Source organism: Xenopus laevis, chromosome 1S, assembly GCF_017654675.1.
Source record: "Xenopus laevis strain J_2021 chromosome 1S, Xenopus_laevis_v10.1, whole genome shotgun sequence".
NCBI classification, from domain to species: domain Eukaryota; kingdom Metazoa; phylum Chordata; class Amphibia; order Anura; family Pipidae; genus Xenopus; species Xenopus laevis.
Genome location: NC_054372.1, coordinates 71,223,701 through 71,246,036, shown reverse-complemented (window position 1 = coordinate 71,246,036; position 22,336 = coordinate 71,223,701). Strand labels below are relative to the sequence as shown.

General features: G+C 39.0%; 1 protein-coding gene across 12 annotated transcripts in view; it reads right to left on the bottom strand.

The window, feature by feature from the left end:
* The window catches only part of septin11.S (septin 11 S homeolog), a 65,983-nt gene that overhangs the window by 35,067 nt on the left and 8,580 nt on the right, over positions 1-22,336 (bottom strand). For all 12 annotated transcript variants that reach the window (XR_005963988.1, XR_005963986.1, XR_005963987.1 and 9 more), the window contains exon 2: positions 1,466-1,586. Coding sequence is in view for 8 of the 12 variants with exons in the window: in XM_041575759.1 (XP_041431693.1) it covers positions 1,466-1,586 (121 nt within the window). In the remaining 4 variants the exon portion in view is untranslated. The remainder of the gene's footprint in view (positions 1-1,465; positions 1,587-22,336) is intronic.

Below are 22,336 nucleotides of genomic sequence, written 5' to 3'. Positions count from 1 at the left end.
CAGTAAATCCTACTTACAAATGTTAGTTATTCTGCATATGGAGCCTTATTTCTCCACATAAAAACAGAAAGAGTATGATTTTCATACATTCTATATTTGGTCTGATTGAGTCTGGATTGATAACTTGCCAAGAATATTCACTGATTTGCCAGGTAACATTTTTCATACATACATCCTGAGGAAAGTATTGGGGAAAGGAGAATTGCATTGTTACTTTGGGAATTTCAAAAAGGTAGATTTGGTGTGCTGGAATTGTGTGCTTTAATTGCTGTGCTTTTATATGCTTAAGTAAACGGTTTCATATTATGGAAAAGCAGATACATGACTAAAGAAATAGTTCATCTTGACGTATACTACGGAATGTTCTTACCAACTTCATTTGGTCTTTTGGTGTTTTCTTCTGTCTAGCTTACAAACAAGGGTCACTGACCTTGGTAGTCTATTTTAAGTTACATTATATAACTTATCTTTTTATTCAGGTGATCTCCAAGTCATATTCCAAAAACTGGACCCAAGCAACCAGTGAACACAAAATAATAATTTGCAATTTGAAATATTGATAAGATATATATAGATATATATATATATATATATACACACACACACACGTCGGATAACAATGCTGTGTCACCATGTGTGTGTGTATATATGTGTATATATGTGTGTATGTGTGTGTGTGTGTGTGTGTGTGTGTGTGTGTGTGTGTGTGTGTGTGTGTGTGTGTGTGTGTGTGTGTGTGTGTGTGTGTGTGTGTGTGTGTGTGTGTGTGTGTGTGTGTGTGTGTGTGTGTGTGTGTGTGTGTGTGTGTGTGTGTATATGAGTGTATGTGTGTATAGATAGATAGATATAGACATATACATATATACATACACACACATACATACACACACACACTTGGGTTTCGTCACCCTGGGGCTGTCTTCAGGAGAGTGATTATATATCTATATAGAGATAGAGATATATAGAGAGATATATAGAGAGATATATCTATATATATCTATCTATCTATCTATCTATCTATCTATCTATCTATCTATCTATCTATCTATCTATCTATCTATCTATCTATCTATCTATCTATCTATCTATCTATCTATCTATCTATCTATCTATATATATATATATATATAAAACAGAGGAATTGCCTACAACTGCCCATGAAATAGCCTTTGAGACAATTGTCCAATTACTTTTGAGCCCCTGAAATGAAGTGATTGGGTTACAAAAAGGGTTTAGTCCAAAAAGGGTTTAGTCCCTCATATTTTTATGCTATCTTTTTGTTCAACCCACTGAATTAAAGTTGAAAGTCTGCAGTTCAACTGCATCTGAGTTGTTTCATTTAAAATTCATTGTGCTAATGTAAAGAACCAAAATTAGAAAAAAGCTGTCTCAGTCCAGATATTTATGGACCTAAATGTATATGAGGCTGTTTGATCTTGATGTTACCTACAATGTATTTACTTACCAACACAGAGTATATTGAAGCAAAAACCCTGAGATGTGGATTTGTTTACCAGCTGGTCAGGAAGACTGTCAAAACCAACATGGCCGGACATAGAGAGCGTTCGAATGTCATCACTGGGTGACTAAAAAAGAAAAACAAAAATTCACTAGACATTACATTCACCAGATATTCTGTAAAACAAGTTTTAGAGAATATCATAAAGCATAAAAGATAATCAAAAATACAAAGAACACACATTTAGGTTCATAGATCTCTCAGAATGTTGCACATTGCATAAAAATGGGCTTCCTATAGTAAGCTCCCCCATCTCATATTGGCATGCATTAATATGTACTGTACTGAAAGTATTGAAGGCATATTAATGTTTTAGACAAACTTTAACCAAGAAAATGCTCAGCTTTCTGCAGCGTTCATAGTGTGTGAACAGCAAAGAATAAAACTCAAGTTACACAAATGGTACAACCCGGGGGCATATTTATTATGCCATGTAAAAAACAGAGGGATAATACAACACACATTGCCAGGCTTTGCCATGTAAAAAACGGCATACATTTTTTACGTGTTTCTTCTTAGAGTGACTTTCGCCGGGAGCCATGAAAAATAGAAAATCTGGCATTCGCATGGTGCAAAATTCACACACCTTGATATATTTTCCATTTATCTTCACAGCTTTTTACACCATTTTTTCTGCAAATTTTGTTATACACAGCATAATAAATATGCCCCAAGGACTGTAAATCTAGCTCGGAAAACATATTCTTAAATTGGCAGAAAATAAGAGCTATCAATTTGTGGAACAAAGAAAAAAAAGTTTTCAAGAATCCAAAAGCAACAAAACTAATTTTACTAATACAGACATGTTTGTTCAAAAACAGGCTGTTGGGAAATCTTATTGTTTGCAGGTGGAAAAATATTTCTGACAGGATACCTTAAACGTTTTGGCAAACTTCTGAGCCTTGTAATCCAAATGAACCAAAGCCAAATAATCTAAAACATCACTTTACACACAAAGTCTCCTTGCAGAGATTCTGAGACATTCGGAAGTTGTGTCCATTTTTATGGTTTAGCAGCTTTGCCCAGTTTGGCATTTTAGATACGTCTACATGTGATTGCTAGAGTCCCACTTTTCATTGAATTAAAGATTAGAATATAAATTGGGACGGGCCTGAATAGAAAAATAGGTTAAAAAAGTAACAAGAGAAATTTTTCATACTTACCGTAATTTCTATTTCCAAGTCACCCTCCATGGCAAAATTCATAAACACGAGTAATCCCTGCCCCAAAAATCACTGGGCAGAAAAGGGTTAACTCAGACTATAAGTATACCTCCCCTCCAGTCCCCCTGTCTTTGTACATCATCTGCCCCAGGGTAAAGAGGTTCAGGAATGCTGCAATGGAAGGTGACTCGGAAATAAAAAACACAGTAAGTAAGAAAACATTTTTCTATTTCTTAAGGCACCCATGGCAGCACTTCACCAACATGAGAACTAACATAGCTAAAGAAGGGAGGGACAAAAACAATGCTAATATGGTTTATTTCGAATGCACAACTGCTTACAAGACTTTTCTCCAAAATTTAGAATCTTGGGATAACAACAGGATGAAAGTGTAAGATGAAGACCATTTGGCTACTTTACAGATAACATCTGGCTTCCCCTTCCCAGGAAGCCGCCAAAGCCCTGGCTGAATCCTTTGGGTTCTGAGGTACCTCTCTGCCTGCCAGCTGATAGGATAACACAATGCAGCACACAATCCAAGGGCTAAGGATTGCCATGGATGGGGACAGAAAACCCTAGGTATAACAAACAACCTGTCAGATCTACGCCATGCTTCTGTATGGGTTAAGTAGTGTGAAATGGCCTGCTCTAAATCCAAAGTGAGCCAACTACATTCTTGAGGAGATTTAGGATCTGATCAAAATGAAAGCAATGTAATCTCCAAATTCAAATAGAACGAAGACAACTCAAATGCAGGTCTTTTCACAACTTTGTCCAGAAAAACAACTGTCTCAGGCTCCCTTGCAGACAAAGAATGCACTCCCACTCTGCATGCTGAAGTGATAGCCACCAAGAACAGTAATTTTATTGTGACGCACCAGTCTGAAGTGGCTCAAACTGAGAAGATGACAGCACATTCAAGACCAAAAGGAAGATCCCATGGAGGTACTTTTTGTTTAACAAAAGGATATACCCGTTTGAGGGCATTGCAGAAATTTATCACTGCACAAGACTTCTCTGCAAGTGCAAACAGAGCAGACGCTTGTCCCCTAAGGTTACTAAGGTTACTTATACTAAACTTCTTCTTGAAGCCATTAGAGAAACTCCAGTACAGAGGGATCTGTTCATCTGCAAACTCCACAAAACAGCTCCAAACATGATAATACTGGTGAGAAGTTGAGATCTTCCTAGCCTTCAACATCAGATCCACTAGCTCAACTCTGAAGCCCACATCTGCAAGCCTCTGCCTCTCAACTTCCATGTTGACATGGGTCCTTGCAACAAGAAATACTGTAGAACGGGTAAGAAAAACCAGCGCTTGGCGGAAATCTCTCTTTTCTCTTTTTTTCTTTTTCTGTTTTCCGTGGATCTGACCTCGTGTTGTGAGCGCTGGTTTTCCTTTGAAACTTTGAATCCTTGCTTTAAGTCTGAGGGAGAACAGACAGACGATATACTGGCAGAGGAAGCGGACAACCAGAATCCTTGATATCCTTTTTATCTTTACTGTAGAACAGGTAGCCTCATTGGAAACTCCACCGCTAGCTGTTTGAGTAATGGAAACCACAACCGTCTGAGCAAGAATGGAATTATTGCAATCACCAGCTCCTCTTCCATAACTTCTTTAACACCTCCATACCATGGGAAAGGGTGTAAAGACATAGGAGAACATCCTTCTCCAACTCTGACTATGGGCATCCACTCCACTTGACCTGGGAGAGGGGAACCTTGAAAAGAACCTCTGACATGTGTGGTCCTGGTCTGATGCCATAAGGTCCACCTCCAAAACTCCACATTTTCGAATTGCTTATTGGAACACTGACCAATTGGGAGTTTTGACCGATTATCTGTACAATTCTAAGGTCTCCGATTTCTCTGTATCTAGAGGGAAAAAAAATGAAGACTTGGGATACACCAAGTACTGGAACAGTAATGCACTAAGCTAATGTGCATAGAGAGAAATAACCTTTTGTTCCTCTAATGTTAATTTCCCTTTGACTCATCTGAGAGGCCGGCATAATGGAAGGCTCTTAAACTCCCATTCTTGCTTATACAAAATTATTATTAACATTTATTTTTAAGAGCACCAACATATTGCGCTGCTCTGAAATCAGAAGTATAACTTAGTTTTCAGATAAAGAACAGTTTTGAGAACTGTTTCATAACAAAAAAAAATAACATGATATTGCACTGTCCTATAATATTTAAAAGGGAACTACAGCTTCCTAACCAAAATTTGATAAAGAGGCCCACATAACACAGGAACCTCTAATATATCCATCAGTAAAAGTATAAATAAATGCCATTTTCTATGCTGGTATCGAGCTGTTTAACAGTTCTCTTACTGCATCATTTGAAATCCTGGCAGGGCAGGAGGGACTAAAACACTAATGTCCCAAATTGTAACAACTTCTCCACAACTTACAGACAGCATACAGGAACTACATAACAGACAACACATTGCACTGTGATGTTCCTTTCCTTATTGAAATCATGTGTGCAGTGGGCTTTGCAGGATGCAGGCTAAGGACAGCTGGCTGTTGATACAAAGTGAAAGTAGTCAGCCAGCTCAGCAAAGTAATCAGCCAGCTCAGCAGGAGAGCAGGGGGCTAGGCTCAGGGAACTGTCAGAAACTCAAAAATCATAAAAAGTCTGCATATTTTTTAATTGATGTATATTGCAAAGTTGCAATATCTACTTTTCAAAAAGCTTAAGTTATGTTTTGTGGAGTTCCCCTTTAAACATCTGTCACATTATGATCAATAGAATTGAAGAAGACTACAATCATGTGTCAGACTTAAAAAGGCAAAAAAATAAAAGTGGTTTTCAGATTGTTCCCCAGAAATAAAGACTTTTTTCAATTACTTTCAATTATTTATTTTTTTACTGTTTTTCCAAAATCTAAGTTTAAAGTTGAATGTTCGTGTCTCTGGCTGAGTCAAGCAGCTCAGTAATTCAGGCGCATGTTCTGAACTGTAACAATTTTGCAACGTTTAGTGGACACATTTCTCAGCAGCATCTCTGGAGTCAGGCCCGGACTGATAATCTGCCCGTTCGGGCATTTTCCCGAGGGGCCGATCTCCCCTTTGTTTTAGTGGGCCGCACGCTGTCTGAGACTTTGAATAGATGCGGCACTTCACTACTTTGTTTTTAATTTACGGCGCTATTAATTACTGTCAGCCGCAGACAGCGTCGCGTATACTTATACTGAGCAGGAACGGCGCGGCCACTTAATTAGTTTACCTTTAAACTAATCTGTGACCCGCCGTCTGCTTTTAATCAGTCCTCCCTGTGCTCTGTGTCTGCTCCGGTTCCTCCCCCCCTCTCCTGCATGACACCCTCACGTCTGCAGCCCCTCCCACCTCCACAGAGCAGTGTAATATAGGAGAGCAGAGGTGGGGGCAGGACTGCAGAAATTTTGAATTAGTGGGCGAGCACACCCACCTGACGTCATCACACACTGGACTATTTACAAACAGTGGACTGGAGAGCTGTATTATTACAGGGGGACGCTGGAGAGAAGTATTTTTTTCAGGGCAAAGCAGAGCTGGTGCTGAAAGTGGACTGGAGTGTGGGTCAGCAGTGTCTCATCAGTCTGAAGAAGAAGAAAAAGCAGCAAAGGCTCTGAGGTGACCAGCATTTCAAATTCTGTGGTGGGGGGGGTGCATCTGTACTGTGAGCTGTGTGGCACTGAATGTTTTTTAGCCTCAGGTAGGGAACAGTGTTTTTTTTCATCAGGAAGGCAGAAGCTGTGACAAACATGATATTAGCCTTATGTTGTAGTTATAAGTGTGACATGGAGGCTGCACAGTTTTAGTTGAGTGTGTTATAAAATATCCTATTTATAGCAACTTTGCAATTGGTCTACATATTTTAACTTTTTTTAAATTAATGCTACCTATTTCTGCTTTCAAATGGGGGTCACTTACTATTGCTCTGAAAGGCTACAAATGTATTGTTATTCAGTAACTCATCTATTGCTATTCATAGGGGTTTATTTATCAAAGAGTGAAGTTAGAGATCGCCACAGTCCACTAATGTAAAATTCCGCCACTCTCCATTCATTTCTATGGGATTTTGAAAAACGTATTTATCAAAGGATGAACTTTCACCCATTGACAAATACTCATAGAAAATCATAAAAAATCTCGGGGCTTTTAATAAATGGCAAAAACAACACCGTAGATAATTCAATTTTTCGGTGTCATTAATGCAGGCAAAGAACCTCAATTTTATGCACATAATTCATTGCAGTTTTGACTCAATGTATGTGTGGATATATATATATATATATATATATATATATATATATATATATATATATATATATATATATATATATATATAAAATATGCTTGTGTGTAAATCAAAGACCACACGCATTTCTGTGTGGGCTGCTTTGATTTTTTTGCCAGGGCTGCTTTTTACTCCCAGTCCGGCCCTGTCTGGAGTATTTAGCAACTATTATATCAATTCTAACAGCTGCCTTTAATGAAACCCAAGATTCTGCTCAGTAGAAACAAAGATAAGAAATGTATCAACCAAATTTATCAATTTAGAACAGTTTACAGGGTCGGCAACCCCCCCCCCCCCCCCGAGCTGCTTTAGAATGTGAAAAATTACACTTTACAATTCAATATTACAAAAAACGATGACACATAGAAATTGGAAAGTAATTGGAAAAAGTTGTTATTTCTGGTGTTGTATCTGAAAACAACTAGTTGTTTGAAGGCGAACAACCCCTTTAAAGAGAGTGCAAGTTACACAGGAACAGACTTCTGATAATTGTGTCCTGAGGTAAATGATACATAATCTAAAGAATGGAACTACATAAGTGAAAAAAACATGATAATAACAGAAGAGGCATAAGTAGGGTTGCCACCTTTCCCTGTGGCTCCAGCCGGACAGGGGGTGGTCCCGTGACGTCAGTGGGCGTTCCCGTGACGTCAGTGGGCGTTCCCGTGACGTCAGTGGGCGGTCCCGTGACGTCAGTGGGCGGTCCCGTGACGTCGCGGGGCGGAGCTATGACGTCGCGATCGCCGATTGGCCGATCGCGGCGTCAATCAAGCTAATCCCGCCCGGTTTTCCTTATTTGGAAAACCGGGCAGGAAGCATTGAACCGGGCAGCCCTTCAAAATACCGGGCTGTCCGGTTCAAAACCGGACAGGTGGCAACCCTAGGCATAAGCTGGTTTATTTTTGTTGTATTAGTAACTTCTGCTTGAAACTTAAATGTTTCCATGGTAACCTTGATTTTTTCATACACTGGGTCCTAATTTGCATGTGAGGAAATGCAGATCTGAGTGTTTTTTTTCTCAACAGTGTTGACTCCATTTGGAATCAGAGAAAACTATATCTGTATATATAAAGTCCCTATTTGCTTATTCATAGCTTTATATCATATATCATATAAACCACCAGTTATGGCAATAAAGGACTTGAAAAAGAGCCACTAAGCTTGAAACATGTTGTGTTAAAATAAAACTTGCATCTGCAGTTTTGAGCCTGTTTGTACACAACTCTAAAGATTTTGCAATGGCAATAAAGAAAATAGTCTAGTCTAATGCAGCCTCTTACTCATTTCTTTTCCTTTTAGGGTAAGGTCAGACCTGGAGCTTTAGTCGCCCGGCAACTAATTGCCTCTTCTTTGGGGCGACTATTCTACCCAAACGGCTTCCCCCTGTCTTATGCCAGCTAGAATGAGAAATCCCCTGCGGCATGGCACCTGCGGCATGGCACTTGCGGCGCTTCGTTTTCCGAAGTCATCCGAAGTTGCTCTCCCCGAATCTCCAGGTGTGACCTTACCCTTATAAACCGAGATATAGGAAACACTTCATCACTATTCAAATAGACCTTGTTTTTTTAAGTCAGTCGAATGTGCCTCACGAGGAAACTTCGGTGACTTCGGAAAAGGAAGCGCTCCAAGTGCCAACCTGCTGGCGATTTACATTCTAGCCGGCAGGAAGGCATTTCGGGGAGATTAGTTGCCCGAAGAAGAGGTGATTTCTTGCTGGGTGGCTAATCTCCCCCAAATAGCATTGTGTGCCAGAACCTAAGGGGATGTTGTGTCATAGGAAATATGCCAATGCTTAATGATGCCAAACAACTTTCTAAAAGAGAAAGTAATATTTAAAACAAAAGTTTTAATTAAAGAATTACAACTATGTGATCTTTCAGACTGTTCTATTTTTCTAACAAATGGTAAAAGGTGGTTGCAAAACTGAACCTAAACCACTGCATAATAAAATGTAATTCTAAGAAACTATACATAAATTAATAATGTTCCATAAATCATTTGTAAATGTATTATAATGATGACTGTTCTAACCTTTACCTAGTTTATTTTCAAAAAATATCTCTAAAAATATATACCACGGAATCAATCTTGCTTTGGTACAAACCGGCAGTACAGAAAAAAAGCAAATACAATCCAATTTTTCCATTAAATGGAAATTCAATTTGGCAGAGGATCTGTATTTGTATGTGGTAATGGGGAAGCAAAGGGGCAGCAAATACTTAAAGGGATACTGTCATGGGAAAAAAAAATTTTTTCAAAATGAATCAGTTAATAGTGCTGCTCCAGCAGAATTCTGCACTGAAATCCATTTCTCAAAAGAGCAAGCAGATTTTTTTATATTCAATTTTGAAATCTCACATGGGGCTACACATTTTGTCAATTTCCCAGCTGCCCCTGGTCATGTGACTTGTGCCTGCACTTTAGGAGAGAAATGCTTTTTGGCAGGCTGCTGTTTTTCCTTCTCAATGTAACTTAATGTGTCTCAGTGGGACATGGGGTTTTACCATTGAGTGTTGTTCTTATATCTACCAGGCAGCTGTTATCTTGTGTTAGGGAGCTGTTATCTGGTTACCTTCCCATTGTTCTTTTGTTTGGCTGCTGGGGGAAAAAGGAAGGGGGGTGATATCACTCCAACTTGCAGTACAGCAGTAAAGAGTGATTGAAGTTTATCAGAGCACAAGTCACATGACTTGGGGCAGCTGGGAAATTGACAATATGTCTACTCTAGCCCAATGTCAGATTTCAAAATTGAATATAAAAAAATCTGTTTGCTCTTTTGAGAAATGTATTTCAATGCAGAATTCTGCTGGAGCAGCACTATCAACTTATTAATTTTGGAAAAAAATTTTTTTCCCATGACAGTATCCCTTTAAACAGACTTTAATCTGTCATGAATCAGTCTAGTTTATACTTCAAAGCGATGCATTTTTTTGCATCCTATTTCCTTGTAAGCACAACTGACAAAACTAATATAGTGGCGCAAAACTCACTTGGGATGTTTAGCTAAAGCAAGTAAATATTAGTTTTGCTTTATATCCTGCTGTCCACAGCAGGGAGAAACATACATTCCATTATACAACCCCCAACTACTCAGCCTTGGCCTCAACACTTTTTATGGAGCACTTCTGGTATGCTGAGAACTGCAACTAAACCACAAATAAATGAAGATGAGTACATCTGAAGAGAAAAAAAAAATGATGTGCTTTTGTACATAATAATGCCAAATGCCAGTCTCTCAAATACGCCGCTCCCTGAACCATACCTCATTCATGAAGGAACTTTTGCTGTGGGAAAGGCATTCCTTTTGCTAGGTGGGAGCTTACGGATTGTAATAAATCAGTAAATAGATTAAGGGCTAGTCCACACGAGGAGATTCGGGGGGGCCTCACTGAGGCAACTTTGGGCGACTATAGAAAACGCATCGCGGCATGTGCATTATAGCGCAGGCGACTTTGCATTGTAGCCTATGGGGAAAAACGCGGAGGCAGTTCGGGTAGATCGTCGCTCAAAAGACAAGCCGATTAGTCGCCAGGCGACAAAATCTCCCCGAATCTCGTGTGGCCTTACACTAAAACAGAGGTAACTCACAGCTCAGTTGATTTAAGGAGTAGTGCAACTTCCCAGAGATAAGCTACTTTTTATAGCCACATTTTCTTATTGCAAGAAAATTGTAATGCAGAAAGAATTGTGTTTATTAAAGGAACAGGAACACCAAAAAATTTAAATATTATGTAGTGTTGCCCTGCACCGATATGTAAATCCGGCACTGGGAATCTTCATTTTTGGTAAAACTACTCAAAGTTTTCACTTTCACCCTTTAGTAAATATGCCCCTACATGTGTTTTAGGCAATTCTTAGTATTGTCTACAACACAATATTTTGTAGTCTCAAAAAGTAGCTGCTACTAGTACCTCTGGATTCAGCTTCAGTTCCAGGATTCAACACTATTGCAACCCCCATGGGGATGCTATATTAGAGAAATAAATTCCAATTCCAGCATTGGTATATACAGTTTTTTAAATATGTAGATAGATCTTTTAATATGCACTGGGTTTATTTTGGGGGGTTGAACATTAGAATTTTGTCTTCTTTTTTTTTTCAACCCAAATGAACTATGTAAGCAATGTTAAAATCGATAAATTCACTGCCAACAATAAACATAATTTAAATGTTAACACTTTCAACACTTTTCAGCTGCTTGTAAACTGCCTATGACATCCCTCAAACAGGATGATATTTCCACTCTGCTACAACCAATTTTAGGAGTGTGGCAAGGTAGCTTGCAAAGATGACCAGAAACATCTGTACATTCTTATGTCTCTCATAAACTTCCTTTTCATGACACGGACGTGACAGATGACCCAGTAAGGTTTTCAAGTAAAGCAGTGAAACTATTAAAAGATACAGTTGCTTTACAGCCACTGCCAAGCCCTAACCCGTGCACTGTCTCTGCCAAAGGGCTACCTTCCGCTGCCAATTCCGGGTAAGTACCCCAAATTCCCTCTACCCTGCCACTCTATCGTCAAGTCAAATTGCCTTATAAAGAAAAGAAGTGATTCTAGCAAGGCAGTATATATATATATATATATATATATATATATATATATATATATATATCTATCTATCTCCATCAAAAGGTCTGTATTAAGTGAACATATGTGTTTCAATCCCAATTTGGGCTCTTTTTCGAGGGAACAATAGACATGTAAATAGCATCTTATGATGTCACCATCACATGATGGGAAGAAAAAATAAAGGCCAATTGAAAAGTTGCTTAGAATTAGCTATTCTAGAACATAATTAAATGTTATAAAGGTAAACCACTCCTTTAACGAGTACTAATAAAATGCAAAAATATGCCGCAGGGTTGTGCAATAAATGAATAGATGCAAAGGTGGCAAATAAAGCACTTTACACTTTTTTTGCATATCTTTCCACTGAGGGCTGTACTGCAGCTGGCTAGTTACATTTGTAATATCCCCTCAAAAAAGGCAAAATATTCAGATTAAAGGAGAAGGAGTGTAGTGTTCAGGCTTATTTAAATATTCAAAATGTGTTTACCTACTTTACTGGAGATCTAATTCCTCTGAGGCTTGATCAGTTCCCACACTGCTTTTGGAAACATGTCCCTGGGCTGTCTAATAGCCAGAGGTACAGCTATTCTGATATTAACTCCCAAGAGACAGTCTGAGAGCTACAGCTGCTGTTCCTCATTTCTGGATTGAGGGAAAGCTTTAGTTATTATTTTGGAACAAATTCTGTATTAGGGCACACCAGGTGTGCGAGAAGTAAGCAAGGGTAGTCCAGGAGCAATACATGAGCTATTGCCTAGCTAGACAATGTCACTGCAGGTTCCAGAACTGTTCTCCCATTAAAGGAACAGTAACATCAAAAAATTAAAGTGTTTTTTTTTTTTAAGTAATGAATAAATAAATAATTTAGTGTTGCCCTGCAATAGTAAAACTGGGGCGTTTGCTTCAGAAAACAAGCTGCTGTGTAACCATGGGAGCAGCCATTCAAGCACAAGACAAATAGTAGATAACAGATAAAGCTATGTAGAATCACACTGTATACTACAGGGCTTATCTGTTATCAGTGGTGTACCCTGTGCCTTTTATCCTTTTTCAGATTTGAATGGCTGCCCTCACGGCTACACAGCAGCTTCTTTATATAAACTATAGTGCAGTTGCTGAAGCAAACACACCAGTTTCACCAGTGCAGGTCAACAGTGCATTATATTTTAATTAATTTAATACACTTTCATTTGTTGGTGTTACTGTTCCTTTTAAAATCCACCTAAGCAACTCACTGGCTTTTCTCAACCTGCATATACAGGCAAAGAAAAGCACCTGTGCCCTCACCTGCAACAACTTCTTGGTCCACTGTAAGGCATGGGGGTCAGCATGGGAACCCACACATAATATGTAACGCATATTACAGAGAAAAATTATAAAGTATGCATTTTCGCACCAAACTCATGTCTGGGTAAGCGGCAGAAAGGCTGAACCCCTGCCTGAATCTCATCCTAAGTAGTCTAAGTTGAATCTCAGCCTAAGGAGTCTTTAAGATAAAAATAACATGATAGTAACTGCTACACAACTGCGATCTAAATCTGCAACTTTAAAATCAGAAAAAATTTGCTTCCATACAGTATTGCAATAACAAGTGTAACATAAAAGACAAATAAAATTGCCTACTTCCATGTGCAACCATTTTAAAAGTATCCCTATGCAGCAAGAAATGCATGTAGTGAGATATGAAATAAATTGTACTGCCTGGTTCTCAGCAGATGAGTCAAGCAGCACAACCCAAATAGATGCAGCATTCTCAACTGAGAATCAGGCACACTTACATCCATCTTCCATATACTGCTTATTCCTCCTCATCTCTCGTCAGCTAGCCTGGGCCTAGCAGCACTTAATTTGAAAGTAACAGTGGTATTCCAAGGCATAATTACAAGTTGTAGCATGGAAAACATAGGTAGTTTGATAATGATTTTTTTCTCTAAGCAGCAGCAGTTTATTATGAACTGTAATACTGCACCTCTAAGCCCTGGAGTTCCAGTGAGTCCTGCATTGGGGGGAAATGTAAGCCACACTGCCAAAAATTAGGCTTTACATACATATACCAGAGTTCTTCTTTTTCATATTAACATGTGTGAAGCATATGAATAAAAGGTATTGCTGAAATATGGCTTTTTAAGAAACTTGCCAACTTATAACAGCAATAGACCCACTGCAGAAAGAGAAAGTAAATAACAGGAATGGAACCAGTTATCTGGAAACCCCCAATAGCCAGAAAGCTTCGAATTATGGATAGGTCATCTCCCACAGACTCCATTTTATCCAAATGAACACATTTTAAAGAAGAATTTCCTTTTTCTCTGTAATAGAACACAACTTTGTACTTGATCCAAACAAATATATAATTAATCTTTATTGGAGGCAAAACCAGCCGATTTGATTTAATGTTTAAATGATTTTCTAGTAGGCTTAAGGTATGAAGATCCAAATTACTAAAAGATCCCTTGTCCAGAAAGCCACAGGTCTCAAGCATTATGGATAACAGATCCCATATCTGTATATTGAAAGGGTATTGTGTGCAATTTAATAATGCAGTTTATGTAGAAATATTCATAAATATAACTTTGCCAAACAACTTGCTCAAGAAAAACTGTTTTTGATCACTATGACCTGTTGAAGTTAAACAACTGCTGTGTTCTTGCCTTAGTGCATGGGCAATGTCCTACCCGTTAAAAAAAAAAAAATGGCAAGCTAATTTAAATTTCAAGTACAAAACATTGGTAGAAATAATTTCTCTAATGCCAAACCAAATGCTTTTTCCAGTATACAACAGTCTGTGCTCAACTCTATTTCATAACAGTATTCACATCATTTGCTCAGTTTCTAAAATGGCAACAGCTAACAACACTCACACAAACAGTCACCATACTCCGGTGTGCAGACAGCACTGGTGTGCAGAGCTAGCCAGGGCACTATCTGCAAGGCTTCTAATATCACAACTGATTACACTACAACACCTGAATTTACAGTCCTAACTAAGAAAGCAAAAGTGTCTGCACTCTGCATTGTGTGTTTAAGGCAAGTTAAGCCGGCCATACACTATAAGATCAGCTTCGACAATGAGAAACGAGCGGATCTTTCCCCGATATGCCCACCAGCACAGGGCTATATTCCGAACATTCGGCCCGAGGAGCAATGGGCTTTGATTGGTCTATCGCCTGAAAAACCTTCCCGATCGATTTCGTGGCCAGATATCGATCAGAAAGACTCGTCGGAAGCCCCCATACACGGGCAGATAAGCTGTTGAATTGGTCTAAAGGACCGGTATCGGCAGCTTTAATCTGCCCGTGTATGGCCACCCTAAAGGAGAAGGAAAGGCAAAACATAAATAGCCTTGTATCCGAAGTCTGGTGGACATAAAACTTACTGACCGTTTTTAAAGCTTTCTTCCTGGTCTTCTGCAGTAGCAACTACGCTCTCGGAAAACTGCAGCGTGACTCGGGTGACGTCACGCTTTTTGCAGTCATCTTCCTCCCTGCTGCCCGAGGCAGCCTTGAGGCGCATTAGGCAGACTTTCTGTTTAATGCGCATGTCTTCGGGAGCTGCCTTTCTCACAATCATCATTAATTCTTATGTCCACGCCCCCCATCCAATCAGGTTACGCGTCTGGGGGCTAAGGAGACGCCCTGGTATTTTCGTTTAATTATAGTGGGGACAGCAAATACTTATCTTCAAGCGCATGTGGTGCGCAGCGCTCCTGGGGTCAATTTTTTTATTTTTGGGGAAGGGGAATAAGTGGATAAAGGAAAAGCAAGTGTTCTCTACCTTACCAACATGGCGCCTGCGTGCCAGAAAATGCGAGCCGAACAGGGACAGGGATTCTACGCGATTGGATTGCGATATGTGAGTTGCAACTACAGCGATTTAGGATGTCTTTGGGAGTGCATCACAGGGAGATAGGCAACGATTTTTGCCTTTCCTTCTTCTTTAATCCTAAGGGAGCTCGCTATAGATGTTTTCTGGTCGCCGTCAAATAAGGAGTGGGCGGTCCCTGCCAGAAGCACAGTAGGTGGGGGACATCCAATCACAGCCCTGCAGTCACACAAGCACAGACAGGCTTCATTTCCCTATCAGGTCCTGCTAGCTGCTGATTGGTTCCTGTCCTACAGTGCAGTGAGCTGAGAGCCGCCAGCTCCTCTGCACAGCCTCGGAATTCAGGGAGCAGGCAGTGGAAGAGAAGGGAGGGGTTATTAGAGTTTTTACAGAAATATTCAATAAATCAGCCTGAAATATTACTTTTTTAAGCACAATTCTTCTATATCTAAAGGAGTATAATGCACTGGCAGGTTCTTGTTTTTTTACACAATATGTCTCCTTTAAAGGAAAAGTTACACCAAGAAATAAAAAATGTTTTAAAGGAATACAATGTAATGTACTGTTGCCTGCACTGGTAAAAGCACTGGTGAAGCACAGCCTACACAGTAGATAACAGATAAGTTTTGAAGAATCCTTTTGTACTCAGAGGTGATCTGTTCTATGTCCTGTGCCTTTTCTCCTTTTTTATCTTTGAATGGCTGCCCCCATGGCTACACAGCAGCCCAAGTATATAAACTATATTAGAGTTTATGAAGCAAAAACACAGTGCAGTGCAACAGTACATTATATTTTCATTACTTTTAAAAACTTAATTTTTGGTGTTACTGTTCCTTTAATGGCCTATTAACAATATATGTGAATGCATATTATTCCCAAGACAACTGTATACCTTATAAAGGCAGAATGCAGCATTGTAAGGATTCCAATCTCATGCACAACATAGCATAGCTGGGATCAGGGATGTGGAATGAACACCTGCTGAATACCCAAATGCCACATGCATAAACAAAACATACATATATAGGGTGGCTCCCATTTCTCTGCAGCTTTCATTGCTGCATTACATTCATCATACAATTGCCAACTATAGGTCTGAATGTGAGCACAAAAGACATTTTTGGACGATTAACTGTAAAATGTGTAAATTACATAAGCTCCATAGATTTAACTGACACAGAAACACATTTACAAACATGTTAAAAAACTGAAAAATTAAAATAGACAATGAGTAAGAGCCACAAACAAATACTGTATTGGTAAATGTGAAAGAAATTGCTAATTACAATGCTGGTGAACTTAAGAAATACATGCACAACTATTACACATTTCATATATGTTAACTAGATGAGCTATGGGTCGGAGGCCAAATTTCAAAAGAAAGGGAGAGTTACCACAAAGCCAATGGCCTAAAGCAGTGCAGTCCAACTTCTGTGGTACCTAGGGCTGGCATTTTTCTGGCCTTCTTGGTGGAGGGCCGATAATGGAAGCCACTGTTGACCACTCCCTGTTTTTAAACCACACCCATGTTTCCACAATAACATGTAGACATTAATAGTGGTAGCACACCAAAAGACCAAATAATTGCTCATATATGAAAATAGAAAAGTAATATTAACGGAAAAGTTTAGTATAAAAATAAAAAGTGGGTAAATAGACTATAAAAAATACAAAAATGTTTTCAATATAGTTAGCCAAAAATATAATGTATAAAGGCTGGAGTGACTGGATGTCTAACATAACAGTACAGAACATGACTTCCTGCCGTACAGCTCTCTTGGTTTCCACTGATTCCACTGGTTACCAGGCAGCAACCAATCAGTGACTTGATGGGGGTCACATGGGTCATAACTGTTGCTTTTGAATCTGAGCTGAATGCTAAGGATCAATTCCAAACTCACTGAACAGTTATATCCCATGTGGCCCCCTTCAAGTCGCTGACTAACTCAGAGTTAGAGAGCTGAAAAGCAGGAAAACTGGTTAAATAGAAAGGTTGTGCAAAATAAAAAATGTTTCTAATATATTTAGTTAGCCACAAAGTAACATATAAGGGCTGGAGTGAGCGAATGTCTATTTTGTTAGACAGCTGCTCACTCCAGCCTTTATATATTACATTTAACTAACTAAGAATATAAGAAACAATTTTTTTTTTTTTTTTTTGGACAACCTATATATTTATCCAGTTTTTATTTTTTACACTGAACTGTTCCTTTAAGACCTACCCTTAAATCCATATGCCTCCTCCCCTGTGGATAACATAGCATCTCCCTCAGCACATGATTAAACACCTTAGGGGCCCCTAACAATAGTTTTCAAATGCGAACAAAGCCCCAGAACAAATACCAGGCTTATGTTCCAAAGGCAGAGCAGGGTACACACAGGCAGAGTTTTGCACACAAAGGGAGCATAGGGCAAACAGAACAGAGCAGGAGACAGTTTCCACTGCTCCCTTAAAGTGGACCTGTCACCCAGACACAAAAATCTGTATAATAAAAGTCCTTTTCAAATTAAACATGAAATCCAATTTCTATTTTTTATTAAAGCATTCATAGCTTTTGTAAGCTCATTTAAAAATCTCAGCTGTCAATCAAATATTGTCTGCCACTCCTCTATGCCAGTGGCATAGAGGCGGGGCAGACAATTACTTTCACTTTCCATTCAGCACTTCCTAGATGTCACTGCTCTCCCCACATTCCCCTGTTCTCTTTACCATTTAATTGTATAACCAGTACATGGGGATGGACATCGGGTCCCCTATTCTGGTGCACAAACAAGATTCTGAGATGATACAAGGCTTGTCTTAATAACAGTGTGCACAAAATGGCTCCTGCCTGCTTGCTATAATTTTGAAATCCCAGACTGAAGGAAGCAAGGTTCAAATAATTTATATAGTGTAATTAAAGTTCATTTTGCTTGACTAATGTGATAAAATAGGATTTTGAATAATTTTTTTGGGTGACGGGTCCCCTTTAACAACTGCCAACCACTATCTTTGAGTGCAGTGTACTAGGTGGCAGAAGACAAGACTGACACCTACGTTTAGAGAGACTACATATAATTACTACTATTCTGCATAGCAACATTTGCCTTTGTCTCATATTAAGCACATGCCAATTTGTTGCTTGGAAACAGTAAAGCAGGATACTGGCCAAATAGAACAACTGTTTTTACATAAAGAGGTAGTGGCATGTTTAAAGGGATACGGTCATGGGAAAACATTTTGTTTTTTCAAAATGCATGAGTTAATATAATAGTGCGGCTATAGCAGACTTCTGCACTGAAATCGGTTTTCAAAAGAGCAAACAGATTTTTAATTTTGGGGAAACAACTGTCTGAAAGCTATTCCATCCTGAAGTGCTGGCTCTTTCTGAAAGCACATGACCAGGCAAAATAATCCGAGATGACTGCCTACACACCATTAGTACAACTAAAAAAAAAAAACCACACACTTGTTGGGTCAGGAATGAAATTTTACATTCATGAATTATTTGCAGTGTTAATAGTGTAATTTAGAAATAAAACCACACCATAAAAATCATGACAATTTTTTAATTTAGTGCAGCATTTTGGGCGCGTGGGGGGGGGGAATTACTAATACACTAAAAAGTTAACTTGAACCTATCACATTTAATAGCTAATCAAATATTTACCAAGACAGAATGAGAAGATTTTTTACTAGGTACAGCAACTGTACACTAATTTTAAATTCAATATAATTAAACCATGGTTAGGTTTATTATACAGGGTAAACAAATACTTACAGATTAGTGGCAGAAACATGTACTAGTAGCAAAGAGGTGACATGAGTCACACCATATAACCAGGGATGGGCGAATTTGACCAGTTTCGCTTCGCCAAAAATTCGCCGCCGGCGAAATGTCGCAGACGCCCATTAAAGTCTATGGGCGTCAAAAAAATTTTGTCGCGCGGCGAAACTGTTTTGACGCGCGTCTTTTTTTTCCGACGCACGCTGCCATACGAGTCTATGGGCGTCATTTTTTCGGCGAAACGAGGCGAAAAAATTCGCCCATCCCTACATATAACTACATAGGAAATTACTAGAGATACACCGAATGCATTCGGCTGAATCCCCTATGCAAGATTTGACCGAATAGGGAACTGAAGCTGAACCATAAATTGCATATGCAAACTAGTGCCAGGAAGGTTAAAACATTCACTTCATTGTTTCTGTGACAAAAAGTAATGTGAATTAGCGGGAGATCTTAAATGATGCTTCGTTTCTTGAAAGTAGTCTGAAATAGTCTTTCAGATTAATCATCCACAATAGAAGGAAGGTATATCCAGTGTATCCAAGTAATAAAGAAGAACCTTTACTGAAATTTGTTTAGTTTGGGTCACATATTGTTTAACCATTGGATTGCTCAACCTGTCTGCAGTACTCACATAGAGACAGAAGTGTTGTAAAAACTGGATCCTGTTTATATAGAAAGGCATCAACGTAAACCTAGTTTTAATAATTTTCAAATTTAAATGGACAACTAAAATTGAGACATATATAACCCACCCAAATCCTGCCCCATGGATTCTTTTTCATACCTCCCCTAAGAAGAAAAAATCCTGGGGAGAACACTGGATACAACAAATAAAGAATTTTTGGATTTGGACCCCTACCAAACTCCCCACCAACCCATTTATGCTCTCAATCCAAATCAATCCATGACTACTTTCTGCAATGTATCAGACTATGAACCTTGACTGCCTCAATATCCATCATCTTGCTTCAACTATGGCACGGTTTTGAAAAGGTGTCATGCTGTATGTTCTGTTGCCACCTTTTTGATTAATTTTTACCTATTATAATATTGGCATCAAGTACCATTTTTACAGGCAGGGTGTTAACCCTTTACCTACCAGCCATTTTGTCCTAAATGCGAACATCTACTACCAAGCAGTTTTTAGACATTTTGTACTCTTTCACTTTAAGGGCCTTTCCTGGGGGAGTCTTTTAGTTTAGTCAGGAAAACAATATATTGTTTTTTTTTCAACAACCTGAGCTTTCAAAATATGCTAAATTTTGGTGTAATTCCACTTCTGTAAAACATATAGACTTCTAAGTATCTAATAAAATCATGTTTCACAAAGTACAATCACATATGTCAGAAACATAATTTATTTTATGTACAAGAACACAGCAGATTTGGAAAGGTCTATGTCTCCTGAAAGCACCAATATCAAATATATTCCACTAACAATAGATTTACTGTTATTAGAAAGAACAGATTCTGGAGAATCAAAAATGGGTAAATATATCCATGTACTCCAATCTACCAAGATGCAATTTCTTTCCTAAAGCTATAATTTTTTTATATAGAAATCTCCCACACATCATTAGCTATCAATGTAAAACACCCTAAATATGATTGCCAGGAGTTCACTGAACAGTTTGATGCCCAATATGTATAAGTTTACTTAAGCATGTGGCATATAGGGGCCCGAAAATGAAGACACCCCATTTGAGCTATCAGTTCTGTAAAATTTCAGATAGTGGAAAATCACCACTTTTACATAGTTTCGGGGCGGGGCGCAAAAAAGTACGTTCACCCCAGAAAACCATATATTTTCGGAAAGTACACATTCCCCCAAATCCAAATGGGTATGCATGTCTTTCTACACCAAAGTAAAAGCCACAAACCTTTCCTAAATATGTCAATAAAGGCAGTGGTTTTTACATTTCTGGAAATTGACTAAAAATATTGTAATTGGCCACATTTATTTCACCAAATTTCTTACATACAATTGGAAAACACCCTAAATATTGATGCCAAGGGTCTGCTGAACAGTTTTATGTCCAATATACATAGCTATACCAAAGCAGCCAAGATTTGCGGACCCCAAATGAAAATAGTGCATATGAATTTTCTCAGCTGCCGATTGGCCTTCTGTGAACAAAGGCCCCCGATAGTTTATTATGTGACACAGTGATACAGTGTACGTGCTTGGCAGGCAAAGGGTTAAATACTGGCCAGATGGTAACCTTAGCAATAGTCAGTGACCCCTGTGCAACCTAGCAAAATGGCCAGCTGCAAAACACTCCAGATAAAAAAAGAAAAACTGACCCTACAGTGTGTAAATGTCCCCTTAGACCAGGTCCGGACTGAGAATTAAAATAGGCCCTGGCATTTCAGGTTCACAGAGACCCAAACAGCCCACTAAATACTGACTTTCTATGGGACCTTATAGCAGACCCTCTGGCATTTGCCAGAACCCACAGATTGCCAGTCCGGGCCTGCCTTAGACTGTAAACTTCATTGGGGCAGGGACTGATATGAATGATGTATAATCTCTGTAAAGTGCTATGTAAGATGAATTCCACATGGGGATGATTCACGGCCTGCAGAAAAACACAAGCAAAACATTGGCATTAGCCTTCTTCCTTGCCTGCACCCTGACCCACTGCATCAGCCAGGGTGCAGGCATATACTGCAGATCTCGACACTGCTTACTCACACATTTCGGGCCAAAACCTGCTACTTGAGTCTGTACCAGGGTCGACACAATGGTTCTGGGTGCAAGGCAAGGAAGAAGGCTGATGCTAGTGTAGGGGCTAGCAATTAGTCCCTTGCAGCATTAGCCTTAAGGTGCCATCACTATTTAGATAAAATAAAAGTAAATCTCAAGGAAGACCTTGCCTTAAAGGAGAACTAAACCCTAAAAATTAATAGGGCTATAAATGTCATATTTTAGACACTGAACTTATTGCACCAGGCTAAAGTTTCATCTTCTCAATAGCAGCAATGATCCAAGACTTCGAATTGGTCACAGGGGGTCACCATCTTAGAAAATGTCTGCGACACTCACATGCTCAGTGGGCTCTGAGGAGCTGTTGAGAAGCTAAATTAGGGTTTGTTGCAAATTATCAACAAGAAATTGAGGTTGGCTTGTAATATAAGATGATGATACCGCGCTGATTGTTACATTTTGATGCTAGTTGCACAGGTTCTGTG